Source organism: Mobula birostris, chromosome 27 (genome assembly GCF_030028105.1).
Source record: "Mobula birostris isolate sMobBir1 chromosome 27, sMobBir1.hap1, whole genome shotgun sequence".
NCBI classification, from domain to species: Eukaryota; Metazoa; Chordata; class Chondrichthyes; order Myliobatiformes; family Myliobatidae; genus Mobula; species Mobula birostris.
In genome coordinates, this window is record NC_092396.1 from 43,306,933 (window position 1) to 43,324,313 (window position 17,381).

At 42.9% G+C, this 17,381-nt stretch overlaps 1 protein-coding gene across 6 annotated transcripts in view; it reads right to left on the reverse strand.

The window, feature by feature from the left end:
- zbtb40 (zinc finger and BTB domain containing 40) overlaps positions 1–11,229 on the reverse strand; it is a 132,365-nt gene extending 121,136 nt beyond the window's left edge. For 4 of the 6 annotated variants that reach the window (XR_011883393.1, XR_011883392.1, XM_072245434.1 and 1 more), the window contains exons 1-4: positions 11,097–11,170; positions 5,936–6,758; positions 4,562–4,695; positions 3,632–3,830 (exon numbers count right to left, since the gene is read on the reverse strand). Coding sequence is in view for 4 of the 6 variants with exons in the window: in XM_072245434.1 (XP_072101535.1) it covers positions 3,632–3,830; positions 4,562–4,695; positions 5,936–6,758; positions 11,097–11,117 (1,177 nt within the window). In the remaining 2 variants the exon portion in view is untranslated. Of the gene's footprint in view, positions 1–3,631; positions 3,831–4,561; positions 4,696–5,935; positions 6,759–10,280; positions 10,431–11,096; positions 11,171–11,210 lie in introns of those variants that run through there. The other 2 variants (XM_072245433.1, XM_072245435.1) reach the window with 2 other exon arrangements.
- Positions 11,230–17,381: the final 6,152 nt, after the last annotated feature.

The window sequence follows — 17,381 nt, forward strand, 5'->3', positions numbered from 1 at the left end:
AGTAGTGAGAGACTGAAGATGCCCTTGAACACTGTCCATAAGACCATAAGACATAGCAGCAGAATTAGGCCATTTGGCCTATTGAGTTTAATCTGTCATTCTATTATGACTGATCCCAGATCCCACTCAAGGCCATACATGTGCCTTCTCACAATATCCTTTGATGCCCTGTCCGATCAGAAAGCTATCAGCTTCCACCTTAAATAAACCCACGGGCTTGGCCTCCACAGTCTGTGGCACAGCATTCCACAGATTCACCACTCTCTGGCTAAAAAAAATTCCTCCATACCTCTATTTTGAAAGGTGGCCCCTCAATTTTGTGTCAGTGCCCTCTAGCTCTGGATACCCCACCATAGAAAACATCTTTTCCATAGCCACCCTTTTTAGTCCTTTCAACATTCCCCTTGAAATAAATGCCTTCTTTACCTGCAAATTAACCTTCTGGGAGTCTTGCACAATGACTCCTAAGTCCCTCTGCACCTCTGATGCTCGAACGATCTCCACATTTAGATAATAGTCTGCACTATTATTCCTATTACCAAAATGCATCATACATTTCCCAACACTGTATTCCATTTGCCACTTTTTTGCCCATTCTTCCAATTTGTGTAAGTCCTGTGCAATCGCATTGCTTCCTCAGCACTAACTCCGCCTCTGCCCATCTTCGTATCATCTACAAACTTTGCCACAAAGCCATCAATTCCACTACTTAAATGGCTGACGAACAACATGAAAAGTAGCGCTCCCAACAATGACCCCTGAGGAACACCAGTAGTCACTGCCAGAAAAGGCCCCCTTTATCCCCACTCACTGCCTTCTATCAAGCATTCCTCTATCCATGGCTGTATTTTCCCTGTAACACCATAGAATTTTACCTTGTTAAGCAGCCTCATGTGTGGCACCTTATCAAACGGCTTCTGAAAATCCAAGTAAATGACATTCACTGCCACACCTTTGTCCACCCTGCTTGTTACTTCCTCAAAGAATTCTAACAGATCTGTTAGGAAAGATTTCCCTTGACAGAAACCATGTTGACTTAAAAATTATTTTATCATTAGTCTCCAAGTACCCCAAAACCTCATCCTTAACAATAGACTCCTACACTTCCCCAACCACTGTTAGGCTAACTGACCCATAATTTCCTTAACTGACCTGTAATTGCCTTCCTCCCTTATTAGAGTGGAGTGATATTTGCAATTTTTCAGTCTGCCGGCACCATGCCAGAATCAAGAGAGTCTTGAAAGATCATGATCAATGCATCCGTTATCTCTTCAGCAACCTCTCTCAGGACTCTGAGATGTAGTCCATCTGACTTATCCACCTTAAGGCCTTTTAGTTTGCCTAGCACTTTTCCTCTGTAATAGTAATGGCACTCACTCCTGCTCCCTGACACTCAATGACCTCTGGCACACTGCTAGTGCCTTCCACAGTGAAGACAGATGCAGAGTACCCATTAAGTTCATCTGCCATTTCTTTGTCCCATTACTACCTCACCAGCATCATTTTTCAACATCAACTCTCACCTGCCTTTTACTCTATATAACGGAAAAAAAAACTTAGTATCCTTTTACTATCTGGTATTTAATCTTTTCCCTTATAGCTTTTTTAGTTGCCCTTTTTGGATTTTAAAAGCTGAAACATCCAATTTCCCACTTACTTTTGCTATCTTATATGCCCTTTCCTTGGTTTTTATGCAGTCCTTAACTTCCCTGGCCACTCCAGTCAGTTGTTTGCACATGCCTTCAGTACACCACTGGGCCCTGACACATTGCAAGGATTCACACTAAAAAGCTGTCCTGACATCAGCCTCTGAGACAGAAATCCCATAGCAATCATTTTATACTCCTTTTCAAAGCTTCCATAGAAGTCGTTTTGCTCATGAGGGAGTGAAGTGTCACAGCCATTTATGTTGTGAGGTTTTGTCTTGTACAAAGTAAATGCCCAAAAACCCCATCAGAGCTGACATACTTCGGATTCCGTCTGACTTCCCTCGAAATTGCTTTTTCACTCTTTAGTTTACTGAAGTACCTATGGCTGTGACAGTGTTAGTTGTCCAAAACAGGAATATCTGATGATTCCCCTTGAAGCTGCATGCAAAGAGCAGCCACTCTGCGACGCCATCTTCACTCACCTGGAAGGACTGGTTGCAGTCCTGAATGGTAGCGAGGGAAGAGGTGTCGGGGCAGGTGTAGCACCTCTCATGCTCGTGGGGATAAAGGATTAAAGGGAGTGCAGGAACTGGAGCCCCATATAGTGGGAAGAGAGAGTAGCAAACATTATCTGTTTAGCCAAATGGCCTGATAAGAGATTACTGCAGGTTGAATATCCCTTACTTCACAAACCAAGGACTTACTTTAAAAAGAAGTTTTTGAATTGACTTTTTTTCTGAACCGAATCTTAACAGTGATTGGTCATCATTAGATTATACTGGAATCAACATTCCTCTAGATTCAAAGTAACCTTAATGCTGATGAGGGAATACAAAAAGGCAGTAAGTAAATACCGGGAGATTCTTCCGAGAATGCACTGAACAGGCAAGGACATAGTAGATGGACTATAACCCGCAAAGATCCAAAGTTATCTGGTTGGTCAAAAAAAGTCAGAATATCCTTTAAATGGACACAGAGTGAAATATTTTGTTGTTGAAAGTTTTTGGGTATCCTTGTACATAGAGGTCCAAGACCTCTGCAGATAAAGCTGAGTATGTGCAGAATCATAGAACTTTAAACAAGAAACTGACAGTATTCTTAAAGGGGAAACTATAACAACATGGGGTTGTAATAGATCATCTGGTACTCTTCAAGAGCAGAGAAATCCACCCAAGGTCTGGCCAATATCTATCCCTCTGAAAGCTAATTCAGAACTATTTTTCACTATTGTGTCTATAAACCTGCTGAGCAGAAATTGGCTGCCACATTCAACAATGACAAGTTAACACTAATTTCAGGAATGTTTCAGGTGAAACACGTGGATCAATGGTCAAATCGTTAGTTGAGTACAAAACCTGAGAGCTCAAACTACACTTTCGAGATCCGAGTGCATACACTATGTTAGCACCCTTATGCTATATTAAGAATTCGTTTTGCTCTCACTCAGATGTCATCTTCAATTAAAAACAACTTTGTCTCCATGCTCAGGATGCAAAAAATTTCAAAGGCACTTTTGAGAAACGAAGCAGGATCTTTCTTCCTGTGTTCCTCCCATAATGTACCCTCAACCAATACAGACAGATCTGATACCTTACATTATTATTCATTTGGGGACTGGGATTTGCTTTGAGTATACTGCCAGCCATGTGTAGTACATTAAAACAGTGAATACACTTCAGAAATACTTAATTATCACTATACTGCTTTGGACCACTCTGAACACATGAAAAACACTTCATAATTACATGGAGATCTTTTTAGGTTGATTGCTTTGATTTAAAAAATATACACTACAATTTAAAGCTGTAGTGCTAACAAACCCTTACTTACAAAGCATGCACTGCAGCATTATAGCCCCACTGAAACAACATCCTCTTAAAGTTACAAACTCTAGATTCAAATTATAGACCATCAAACTATTAATTAGGAAAACAATGTACAGAACCTGCACTATATTAACCAATTACTGACGAAGAACTTACCAGTTAGGATTAAACGTTCTATGGGCAGATTTTGGTTTAAGTTCTGAAGCACAGTTTTTAGCCTGGGGTAAGCTTCTTTACTTTGATCAAGCACAAATAGCAGAGTTTCTAGTTGCAAAGTCTTCTCTTCTGTAACTTTATCCAGTAATCTGCTGAAAACTTCACTACTTTCTGCTTCTTTACAGCAGTCTAAAAATACCTGAGGTAGAACATAAGTGTACACCAATTATGTTTCATGGGCCAGATCATGCTCATCCTATTACATCTAACCCCGCTCTTCCTGGGAGCACAACTTGCTGTTAATCCATATTTGCACTTGCATGGATCCGACGCAGAAGGAATATCATGCTGCACCACCCACAACAAGACCTCCCCCCCGCCACCCGTACATAGCCTAGAAAGTAACAGTATGTAAAGTAACACAAGAATGCCTCACCCCAAAATATCCCTGACAACCAGAAAGGCAGTGGGATTGGGAGAACTGGGCTAGATCAAATGTACTCATTATCAGAGACATTTCAAACTTAAAATTTAAGTACATAGTTTTTGAATATTAAAATTTCAGAAGTTAACCAAAATGCATAAAAAAATTATTCAACACCTTAACCTAAATCAAAACAATCTAAATCACCTTCCCTTTTGCTTTTTAAATCTTTGCCCTATAATGTCCATTGAAAACAATCCAACCTTGGAAATTGTACTGGTGACAAAAGTATTTACACCACAGGGCACTCTTGATCCCCAAGCCTCGTATGCAAGAGAGGTGGGAGAGGATCAAATACATTTCACCTGAATAAGATAATTAAAGTTAGGGAAGGGCTACATCATCTTTGTCTGCTGTGTGGGGGGTGGTTGACGGGTATGCATGAAAGTGGGGGCAAATGTAGCTGGGGGAAGCAATTACAATTGAAAAAACAAGTGTGTCAATACCTTTTTCTCTGGTAATGGGATGTCATCACATTTGGTTACAGAATCTACTAAAGCTCGCAGATCCTGGACTGCTTCTGCAAGATCATCTTTATGCTGCAATAGGAATTCCTGTTCTGTCAGATTCCTAGATTCTTCTGTTCAGAGATACAAATCCACCATTACTTTTCCAGAAAATGAATATTATATAAGATCACATTAAATTTGACACGACTCAGCTAATATTTTCTAAACCCGTTAACCTTTAAGTACAGGTCCTTTGCAGATTCTGTTACTGAGAACCATTCATAATCCTAACAGTTCACAAATCAGAAATGCATTTTCCCCAAAATATATTTAAGTAAGAACATAGGCCAAGCAAAGGCAACATGTCGTTAAACCGTGTATTGCTGTGGACCAAGTTCTCCCACAGCAGAAGATGCCTACAGCTCTGCAACTGGCAAACCCAACCAGCTAGCTCCCTAAACACGTGTATGTACATAAGTTGGGTGTTCAGAACCTGAGGAAAACAAACGTGGCATGTTTTCACTCTTTCTCACCATACATTAATCATCACAGCTACAGATAGTCAGAGGTGAGGGGCTGCTTGTGTTATGCAACGTATAAACGTGGTTGCATTACCGATAATGATGATCTAAACTCTTACTGCTGTGATGTATGTGCCACGGAAAAAGAAGGATGGTTGTAGATGCCTTTAACCATGGGTACGCTCTATCCAGAATGAGCAGTGCAGCCTAGATAACAATTACTACATTGCAGCTGTTGGTCTTAGGATCAATTTCAACCAGATAGGACTATTGGTCTGAGCTACGTGAATGCCAAACTAATCAAGGGTAAAAAAATTTCCTTCCACAAAGGATATTGCTGATCCGTGTTTTCAACAACAATCCAGTAATTTACTGAAACTAGTTATTTTTTTTAAATTGCAGTTTTATCTAATTATTCTGGAGTAAAGGTGTTGGCGCGTGGCCGAGTGGTTAAGGCCTTCGCCTAGTGATTTGAAGGTCACTAGTTCGAGCCTTGGCTGAGGCAGTGTGTCCTTGAGCAAGGCACTTAACCACACACTGCTCTGCGATGACACCGGTGCCAAGCTGTATGGGTCCTAATGCCCTTCCCTTGGACAACATCGGTGGCGTGGAGAGGGGAGACTTGCAGCATGGGCAACTGCTGGTCTTCCACACAACCTTGCCCAGGCCTGTGCCCTGGAAACTTTACAAGGTGCAAATCCATGGTCTCATGAGACTAACGGATGCCTATAAGAAAAGGTTCAGAAATCTGACTGGCTGTCTGTAACCTAATTAATATGCTAGTGCATCAGTAAGTTACATATAAACTTTGCTCACACAGAAACATTCACACTCAAAAGCCGAACTGTACCTGGGATCACAGGCTTCTCTTTCTTACTGGATCCTTCAGGAACCATCTCTTCACTGATCAATCCAACACCATCTGAAGAACTACGGATGTCCTGGCTATTATCTGTACTTCCTTCGGGTAAATTTTGTTTGTGTTCTTCATCTTGTTTTGGTTCAACATTATCAGCAAACATAACATTTTCTTCAAAGGGAAGTGTCGTCTCTACAAAGTCTACCGTGCCAGTGCAACATAATCTTTTCACAGGAATGTTCTGGTCTGAAGTCATTGTGACTTTGGCATTAGTGGAATCAGATACTTCATTTTTCCCTGATTCTTGTGACAGCCAATGCTTGTCTGTGTCAGCTGGATTCTGTGCGATTATCTGCTGTGTCACTTCATTTTCGGCACGAGGAGAAACCTGCACCTCATTTACCGCAGTGTGCTTCATCAGGTTTGCCACAATGTTCTTGCAGCTTACAGCAATATCAAACATTTGCAAATTATCCGCAACAGAAACAACTTTTGTGAAGTTATGCTTTCCTGGAGGCACTTTTCCTGTATAGACCATCTCCAAAAGAACAGCAAACTCTTCTGGGCACACTACAGCTTGGTCAATGGAAATTGTGTCCGTATTATCCAGGAGAGATTTAAATAGCAAACTGGAGGCAGCTAACACAAGCTTGTGTGCTCTAAACTTGGTGTTTCCGATGAACAGGGTACAATCACAGAACTGCTCCTCTTTTCTCAAGGTGTACAGCTGCTGCATGAGCTGCCTGCTGTAGTTTGGCAATTCCATGGTATCGATCACCTTCAAATCTCTCAAGATAATACCCCCAGACGTTGCCTAGAAAAAGTAAAGAAAAATCTTGAATGAATCTCTGGCATCTTAGAACACATGGTTCACATTCTTTTAAACTCAGTAACAAGATAATATTGTACACATGCATACAGAAAATGATGGGGATATTTAATACATCAGGCAGCTTATGTGGACGGGAGATAGGTTAGCGAAAATTAGCAGAAAATGTGGAAACTATACTCCAACACTTGGAGTACTGTGTCCAGTTCTGGTCACCTCACTATAGGAAAGATGTGGAAGCATTGGAAAGGGTACAGAGGAGATTTACCAGGATGCTGCCTGGTTTAGAGAGTATGCATTATGATCAGAGATTAAGGGAGCTAGGGCTTTACTCTTTGGAGAGAAGAAGGATGAGAGGAGACATGATAGAGGTGTACAAGGTAATAAGAGGAATAGATAGAGTGGCTAGCCAGCGCCTCTTCCCCAGGCACCACTGCTTAATACAAGAGGACATGGTTTTAAGGTAAGACGTGGGAAGTTCAAGGGGGGTATTAGAGGAAGGTTTTTTACTCAGAGAGTGGTTGGTGCGTGGAATGCACTGCCTGAGTCAGTGGTGGAGGCAGATACACTAGTGAAGTTTAAGAGACTACTAGACAGGTATATGGTGGAATTTAAAGTGAGGGCTTATATGGGAGGCAGGGTTTGAGGGTCAGCACAATGTTGTGGGCCGAAGGGCCTGTAGTGTGCTGTACTATTCTATGTTTAAATCAAAACATAGTGGACAAAGAATCAGTTAGGATATAGGACCAGTGTGTCTGCTCCCATCATGGCTAATTTATTATCCCTCTCAACCCCATTATCTTGCCTTCTCACTGTAACCTTTGACGCCCTAACAAACCAAGAACCTAACAACCTCTGCTTTAAATATACTCAACGATTTGGCCTCCATTACCACCCATACCAATGAATTCCGGATTCACCATCCTCTGGCTAAAGAAATTCCTTCTCATCTCTATTCCAAATGGACGTTTCTCTATTCTGAGACTGTGCCCTCTGGCTCTAGTCTCACTCACGACAGGGAACATTCTCTACACATCCACTCTATCTAGATTCAACAGGTTCATTGATAGGTGCATTGTTCTGAACTCCAATGAGTACAGCCCCACAGCCAACAAATACTCCTCACAATGAACACTTTCATTCATTGAATCATTCTCATGAACCATTTTCCTTCCTTACCACTGACTCAACCTGTACATTAACCTTTAGGGAATCCTGCACAAGGAATTCCAAGTCCTTTTGCACCTCTGATTTCTGAATTGTCCCCCTATTTAGAAAACAGTGTCTCCTTTTATTCCTTCTACCAAAGTGCATGATCATTATACCTTGTATACCATCTGCCACTTCTTCGCCTATTATCCCAATCTGTCCAAAGAGTCTGTCTTCTGCAGACTCTCTGTCTCCTCAACATTACCTGCCCCTCCACCTACCTTCGTATGGTCAGCAAACTTGGCCACAAAGCCATCAATTCTGTCATCGAAATCATTGACAGAATCGGAGCAAATACCGATGCCTGCGGAACACCACTTGTCAGTGACAGCCAGCCAGAATCGACCCCTATTAATCCCACTCTCTGCCTTCTGCCAAGCAGCCAATCTCCTATCAATGCTAGTATATTTCCTGTAATACCATGAGCTCTTATCTTGTTAAGCGGTCTCATTTGCAGGACATTATCAAAGGCCTTCTGAAAATCCAAGTGAACAACATCCACTGACCCTCCTTTGTTTATCCTGCCTGTTATTTCCTCAAAGAATTCCAACTGATTTGTCAGACAAGATTTCCCCTCAAGGAAACCATGATGACTTTATTACATGCCTCCAAGTACCCCGAAGCTCATCCTTCATAATGGACTCCAACATCTTCCCAACCATTGAAGTCAGGCTAACTGGTCGATCATTTCCTTTCATCTGCCTCCCTCCATTTTTAAGGACAGGAGTGATACTTGCAATTTTCTAGTCCTCGGGAACCATTCCAGAATCTAGCAATCCTTGAAAGATCATCACTAATTCCTCCACAATATCTTCAGCTACCTCCTTCAGAACTCTGGGGTGTAGTCCATCTGGTCCAGTTGACCTTTCAGCTTCCCAAGCACCTTAGTAATAGCAACTACACTCAACTTAGTTAGCTTATCAGGTCAAAGAGCCTTCACGAGAACAGCAAAAGTGAGAAAACAAGCTTGTGAAGTGGAGTAGTGAAAAGAACAAAGAGTATGTCAGATATCAAGTGGGAATCAAAGTTGTCTTGGTGGCATAAATGCTATTGATGCTGTGGGAGCGAGGCTAATGAATGCTTGTTAATTGCAGCTGATCTGTTTAGAAGAATGTAAAGACAAAGATAAATAAGAATCGTACTGTTTCAGAAAGAAATATTATTCAACTTTGAGATGCAAAACAAAGGAGCAGCTAGATTAGGGGCTGCCCTCCATAATTCACTCAGTGGAAGACAAATTGGACTGTGTTGGTCTGCAGCTGCACGAGCTCATTGAGGACTGCTGCATTGCTGCATGATTGTTCTTGCAGAAACATGGCTCCTGTACAACATCCCATATGCCATCAATCTATAGGCTATAACAGTCAGGTACTTAGACTGCATCTTTTTGTGACTGTTTTTCTGTTATTGTAGTTATACCATACTCTCTTAGGTACATATATATAGCTAGGGTGACAAGACTTTTGCACAGTACTATATTAATTTTATGTATTGCACTGTACTAATGCTATAAAAAGAAAAACAATTTTCATGACATATGTAAGTGACTGACCCTGATAGGGGCCTCTATTGTAGACTGTGAGTGGGAAGGGCATGGTTGGGAAAAGGAGAGGGGAGGGAGTAAGAACCACCAGAGACACATTCTGTAATGATCAGTAAATTGTGTGGAATCAAATGACCTTGCATGTTGTCTCAGGCTGGATGTGTCTGCACGTGCGCCACCTCCCTCACCCTGGCACTCCTTCTTTGCCAAGTGTCCCACGCCCCTCCACCCTCACCATCCCCAACATCCTTTACTCCCTCCAGATTTACACACCAATTCTCCACTCCAGGTTGACAAAGATAGTACTGTGCAAAAGTCGTAGGCACCCGAGCTATATATATGTGCCTAAGATTTCTGCACAGTATGTGTTGTGTGACGGTTGGCCCCGAAGGAATACTGTTTTGTTTTATTCAGGAGTATGGCTGAATGACAGCTAAACTTGACCTTGAATTTGATCACTGTCACATACATCAAGGTACAGCGAAAAACCTGTCTTGCATTTTGTCCATAAAGATCAATTCATTTCATTACATTACAATCGCAGATTTAGATAGTAAAAGGTAAAACAATAACAGAATGCAGAATCAAGTGTTACAGTACAGAAAAAATGCAGTAAGGTGGAAGGTAAAAACGAGGCAAGTTGTGAGGTCAACAGACCAAATTATAATTCCAGGAGACCATTCAATAACTTTATAACTGTATGCAGATGTTGTCCTTGATCTTGGTGGCGCAAGCTTTCTTTCGAGCTTCTGTACCTTCTGCCCAAAAAGATAGGATGTCCGGAGTGATGGGGTCTTCGAATACGTTGCATGCTTTAACGAGGCAACGGCAAGTGTACACAGAGTCCACAGGGTTGGCTGGTTTCCATAACGGCCTGAGCTGCGTCCACAACTCTCTGCAGTTTCTTGCGGTCACAAGCAGAGCAGCTTTCGCACCAAGCCGTGATGCATTTGGATAGGATGCTTTCTATTCTGCACTGCTAAAAATTGCTGAGGCTCAAAGAGGACATGCCAAATTTCTTTGGACTCCTGAGGAAGTCGAGGCGCTAGTGTGCGCTTTCTTGGACGTGGCCAAGATTGCCCAGAGCTAGCACAGAATGCTTACATATCTGAAAAGAGTTCATAGATGAGCCAGCCCAAGGGCAGGAGATTTAAATGCAAATCTGTTGACTTCAGATTTAAAAGGGGAATTCGGCAGTACTTCCTGCTGTACATATTAAAGGTTGCAAGGATACGTGCACGTACCGTGCCGAAACCGATTACTCCTAGCCTTTAGAGACCGAGGGATGGGGAAGGAGGCCCAGCTGACTAACTGTGTTGGGTCCAGTCTATGGACTGCCGACCAGCCTCGCGGATTAAATTACCGTGCTCTCGGATAAGTGGGCGGCTTTGCTGGCCGGAACCCGGGCATTACCTCCGGAGAGAAGGGGTTCCCTCACAGCGCCGGCCTCGGGGACACGCAGAAAGACAGCCCTATCTCTCAGACGTGGCTGACTCTAGTTAGTGGCCGCGCCTCAAAGAAACCCTAGCAACAGCCAATCAGCCCAACACCCTTTCCCTTTCCACACTGACCTCGCCCGCCGCTTCTTCCATCCCACACCCGGACTCCGGAACCACGTGAGCGAGCAGCCCTACGCAGGCCGCTATCCGTCCTACCAAGCGCTCTGCCAGTGCGCAGGCTCGTACCCGGCCGTCCGTGCTTGCTGAGCGGTGCGCAGGCTCGTACCCGACCGTCCGCGCTTTCTGAGCGGTGCGCAGGCTCGTGCCCGGCCGTCCGTGCTTTCTGAGTGGTGCGCATTTCTGAGAACCCGGAAGTACATTCATACTTGTCAACGCCCCTCTAATGCACAATATATTTTACAATGTCCAGGCGATTTCTGATTTTTGAGAGTATGTGGTTCTCTGCACTGAAGCCTCTTTCAACAAGGTAGGATGAAACTTCGTATGACAGTGTAGCCACATACCTCAAAAGCCGACATTTTTGAAAAGCATTTTTGCTGCTTCTTCATTATGAATTAGATAATTTCTTCTGGCAAACTCTTCCTGTTCTCCACCAGTCCGGAATTTCCAGTTCTCCAAATCCTTGACACAATTCTGAAACCCTTCTTCAGTGACTGTAGGTGTAAGCAGTACTCCTGGAAATCACCGTCTGTGAAAGAGAGTGCCATATTTTCCATGCAGTGAAACTGTGAGAACACTCTTCTCCCAATGTTTTGCTTATATATTTCCAATTTTCCATTACAAGTGGACACTGCACTTTTTGCCTGGATTAAATTGAAATTCTCACCCTGCAGTTTCATATTTAGAATGTTCATTTTGTCATACAGATCAGCTAAGTATGCTACATTGCCATGTAGAAGCCCAATCTTGTTTCTCAGCCTCTTGTTGACTTTGAGCAAAAGTTCAACCACAGTGTCAAAAAGATCAAAGAAATATTTTAAGCAGCAGCCTTTTAACAGTCAACCCATTTCAGTGGGAAGAAGCAAGAGCTCAAACTCTTCATTGTCATCTTGACATAACTGGCAAGACATTCTGCTATTAATAGATACGCTTTAATTTTGTTGATAGCAGATATTAGAAGAATCGTGCTTGAAAAAGTTGTGTTGAGATCCTTCGGTGCGAGATGTTAACAATGGATTGCCAAAAGACTGGAATTTATGTTTTCATAAATGCCAGTAAACCAGCATGGTGACCAACATGAGAGTGAAGGCTTCACTGCCTTCATACTTATAGAGATCACGCTGTATGTATTTATCCATCATTAAGGGGGTTGAACAAGTTGGGTCTTTATTCTTTGGAGCGTAGAAGGTTGAGGGGGGACTTAATAGAAGTATTTAAAATTATGAGGGAGATAGAGTTGACGTGGATAGGCTTTTTCCACTGAGATTCAAACAAGAGGACATGAGTTGAGAGTTAGGGGGCAAAAGTTTAGGGGTAACATGAGGGGGAACTTCTTTATTCAGAGAGTGGTAGCTGTGTGGAACGAGCTTCCAGCAGAAGTGGTAGAGGCAGGTTCGATATTGTCATTTAAAGGAAAATTGGGTAGGTATATGGACAGGAAAGGAATGGAGGGTTACGGGCTGAGTGCAAGTCAGTGGGACTAGGTGCGAGTAAGCGTTTGGCATGGACTAGAAGAGCTGAGATGGCCTATTTCCCTGCTGTAATTGTTATATGGTTAAGTGGTTAAATTAAAATTTAAAAAAACACAAACTGGGAATGCCTTTTGGATGTTGACGATGGCAGTGAGTTGACGTGGATGGACCGATGGTAGTGGCACACAAAGAAACTACGAGGTGAAGATGTAGACGCTCACAACAGCAAAAATTACATTGGCAAGGATTCAGATTGTAATCTGAATATTAGTTGGGATAGAGCTGGTGTTTGGCAAGCTACCTTTATACTATTCCAGTTAGCGTGATTGACCAATCACGTAAGGTCTCATAATCATGAGAAATTCTGCAGAACTGGAAATCCAGAGCAACACACACAAAATGCTGGGGGATCTCAGCAGGTCAGGCAGCATCTATGGACAAGAATAAACAGTTGACATTTCAAGACGTGATGCATCATCAGAACTAGAAAGGAAAGGGGAAGATGCCAGAATAACGAGGGGGAACGGGTAGGAGGGTAGCTAAAAGATGATAGGTGAAGCAACATAGATGGGGAGAAAAGAGGCTGTCGATGAGGAAATCTGAGAAGAGACGAGAGTGGGCATAGGAGAAAGGGAAGGAGGAGGGCACCCAGGGGAGCTGATAGGCAGGTGAGAAGAGGTAAGAGGCCACGGTAGGAAATAGAAGAAGAGGGGAGTTTGAAGGTAATTTTTTTTACCAGAAGGGGAAACTAATATTCATGCCTTCAAGTTGGAGACTACCCAGAGGAAGTTTTTGTTTTCGTTGTTTATTTATTAAGTTAGTGTGCTCTAACTGCAGATAATATTCTTAACTTATGTGAAATTCCTATCAGACCCACATGATACCATAGTGTGAAGGAAAAGGTCATTGCTGTATGAATTGAGATAATTAATTTAGTATGTTAATGGAACCTGAGACGATGACAAACTGCAGGCCCGGCAGATTTGTTTACTGAAGAATGCCAAGTACACTGATTAAGCAGATAACAGTATGTCCATGAACTGAAGCTAACTCTTGGATAAAAAGCAGTGATCAGAGTTGGAGGCGGAGTTAAGATGGCGCTAAATGGCAACTCCTTTGCTTGCATCTTCGGAAACAGCTCTATTTCCATTTTTAATACCTTTATTTTTCCCTTTCAGGGTTTTTTTGAAGACCCTGACCTGGAGTTATACACAGACTTCAGTTCTTTGCAGGAATGGGGCTCATTCTCGGGTTTCAGGTCCGGCCGTTGTTCGGCACGCCAAGGGGTAGGCCTGAGAGGCGGCCTAGTATTCAGAAGCTTAAGATCTCGGGGCTCTGGAGGTGGGTGGATCGAGGGGCGGTGTCACGGCAGGAGACTAGTGTGTTGTCGGGGAGGCCAGAAAATCTTTCACTGTGGGCCCGAAGACCAGAGATCTTTGCAATCATCAGGTGCAGGGCTCGTAAGAAGCGACAAAACGGACTTTTTAACATCATAAACCAGCGGGTTGTTATTATGTCTCCCACTCTCTGTGAAAGTGGGGACACCTCCCTCTCCCTTCCCAGGGAGAGAGAGAACCTGTGGGTTGTCAAATGCCGGATGAAATGCGATAGTCTTTGGGGTAACTGCAAGGTCTGTGTCTTTGCTATCGCCTAGCTCACGCTTGTGCTCAGTAGCAGGTGTGCTTTTTGTTTTGCCGGTGGGAGGTATCATTGCCTTGCTGCCACTTATGTGTGGGAGGGGGGAGCTGGGGCGGGACTTTGGGGTTCTCACATTTAACTGTCGTTCATTCTTTGGGGCACTTCTCTGTTTTCGTGGATGTTTTGCAAAGAAAAAGCATTTCAGGATGTATATTGTATACATTTCTCTGACATGAAATTGAACCTTTGAACTTTTGATTATGCTGCCTGTTTTTTTGAAGCTATCACCAGCTCTTCTGCTGTGATGGTATTCCCTTGCAGCAAGTAAAATAAACACGCTTATGATTGATCCACTCTGAGTTTATTGTTATTCGTTATAAAATGTAGTGAAAAGTTGGAGGATCTGCTGAGATTGCATGTTTAAGTGCATGGGCAGACCAAGGGGGATTCTGGTGACCACTTACACCCAGGGAAACTCCAGTGGAGGTTTGATCACCTAAAAGTAACTTCACTTTTTGACCTGTGTGGCAGTTCCAAGCAAGTAGCAAATACTGGATTCTGCCTCCCTAATGTTCTATACACTGTGATCTGAGCTAATGTCTATTGAGTGGATTTGTTCCTCTCTCCATGATTCCAACATATGGGTTTCAGTGATTAAATTTGACTGGTAAGAGTGTCAGGGACATCTGTAGCATCAGGGATGCACCACATTTTAGCGGTAAGAGTGTCAAAAAGACCTGGCATCTTGGAACCCCCCCCCCCCACAAATCCATACTAAGGGTCACCTATGATCAGGCATCAGGGACACAACAGTACCAGTAAAAACAGTAAGAACTGAATTTGTGGAAACTGAGCTCATAAATTTAATCCCAACAAGATGCTGTTGTGAACAAAAGAAAGACAAAATATGGTGAGTAGGGTGAGGAAGAGAGACAAAAAGTGCTAATAATGGGACAAGGGGAGTCCTTCTCTGTCCCACATAAGGAGACGCCAGCATGCTATATGTTTAATATACCATGGGGTATATAATATGGGAAGAATTGCGGATGGGGAACCAAGAGGTGTACATTGGTCTCATGGCAGGAGAACTACGGGCCATGGTAGAAGAATCGCCTGACTCGGACAAGTTGGGGAGAAGCTATACAGCAACTTAAAACTATTGTTTTGTGTCATGAACCATAATGAGAGCATGCTTAGCCCCTAAATTAAAATTTTAAGAGGTTAAATTTCAGGGCTTTAAAGAAAGGGAGTTAGGAAGGAAGTTGACAAGCAGGACCTCCAAGGTAGTAATCTCAGGATTACTATAGGACTGTACTGGCCTATACTGTACATACATTATTTCTACTTTATATAGGCTGTGTATTTATCATATCATTCCTGCTTTTACTATATGTTAGTGGTATTTATTTTCGGTTCTATGTGTTATTTGGTATGATTTGGTAGGTTATTTTTTGGGTCTGGGAACGTTCAAAAATTTTGCCCATATAAATTAATAGTAATTGCTGCTTCATTTCACGCCATTTCGGCACGAAAGGCTTCATAGAAACGCCCTACCTTAGTGGGGGAAATACGGGACAAACCAATTTAGCCCAGTATACGAGATGTCCCAGCAAATATGGGACAGTTGGCAACCCTATGTTCAAGTTCAACAGTGCGTGACAGGGAATGAGGAAAGGTGCAGCTGACTCATATCGTTTCCTCGCAACCCGGTAGCACATACTTTGCGGCCCCGTACCGGTCCGCAGCCCGGTGGATGGGGACTGCTGTTGCAGACAGTGCGAGAGGAAGGATACGCAGGTGATAGAGAAGGGGCATGCTCAGACCAACGGTTTGAGACGTGTCTATTTTAATGCAAGGAGTATTGTGAACAAAGCTGATGAGCTTAGAGCGTGGATCAGTACTTCCAGCTGTGATGTTGTGGCCATTACAGTGATTTCGTTGGCTCGCGGGCAGGAATGGTTACTTAGAGTGCCAGGCTTTAGATGTTTCAGAAAGGACAGAGAGGCAGGCGAAAGAGGTGAGGGCATGGCACTGTTGATCAGAGGTGATGTCACGGCTGCAGAAAAGGAGGAAGACATGGAGGAATTGTCTACAGAGTCTTGGTGGGTGGAAGTTAGGAACAGGAAGGGGTCAATAACTCTACAGGTGTTTATTATAGACCACCCAATAGTAACAGGGATATCGAGGAGCAGATAGGCAGATAGATCCTGGAAAGGTGTAATAATAACAGGGTTGTCGTGGTGGGAGATTTTAATTTCCCAGGTATTGATTGGCATCTCCCTCAAGCAAAGGGTTTAGTTGGGGTGGAGTTTGTTAGGTGTGTTCAGGAAGATTTCTAGACACAGTATGTAGATAAGCCTACAAGAAGAGAGACTGCACTTGATCTGGTATTGGGAAATGAACCTGGTCAGATCTCTCAGAGAGACAGCATTTTGGAGATAGTGATAACAATTCTATCTCCTTTACCATAGCATTGGAGAGGGATAGAAACAAACAAGTTAGGAAAACGTTTAATTGGAATAAGGGGAAATATGAGGCTGTCCAGCAGGGACTTGGAAGCATAAATTGGAAACAAATATTCTCAGGGAAAAGTACGGAAGAAATGTGGCAAATGCTCAAGGGATATTTGCGTGGAGTTCTGCATAGGTACATTGCAGTGAGGCAGGGAAAGGATGGTAAGGTACAGGAACCGTGTTGTACAAAGGCTGTTGTAGATCTAGCCAAGAAGAAAAGAAGAGCTTCCGAAATGTTCAAAAAACTAGGTAATGATTGAGATCTACAAGATTATAAGGCTAGCAGGAAGGAGTTTAAGAATGAAATTAGGAGAGCCAGAAGGGGCCATGAGAAGGCCTTGCAGACAGGGTTAAGGAAAACCCCAAGGCGTTCTACAAATATGTGAAGAGCAAGAGGATAAGACGTGAGAGAATAGAACCAATCAAGTGTGACAATGGAAATGTGTGTATGGAACTGGAGGAGATTGCAGAGGTACTTAATGAATACTTTGCTTCAGTATTCACTACGGAAAAGGAACTTGGCGATTGTAGGGATGACTTACTGCGGACTGAAAAGCTTCAGTATGTAGATATTAAGGAAGAGGATGTGCTGGAGCTTTTGGAAAGCATCAAGC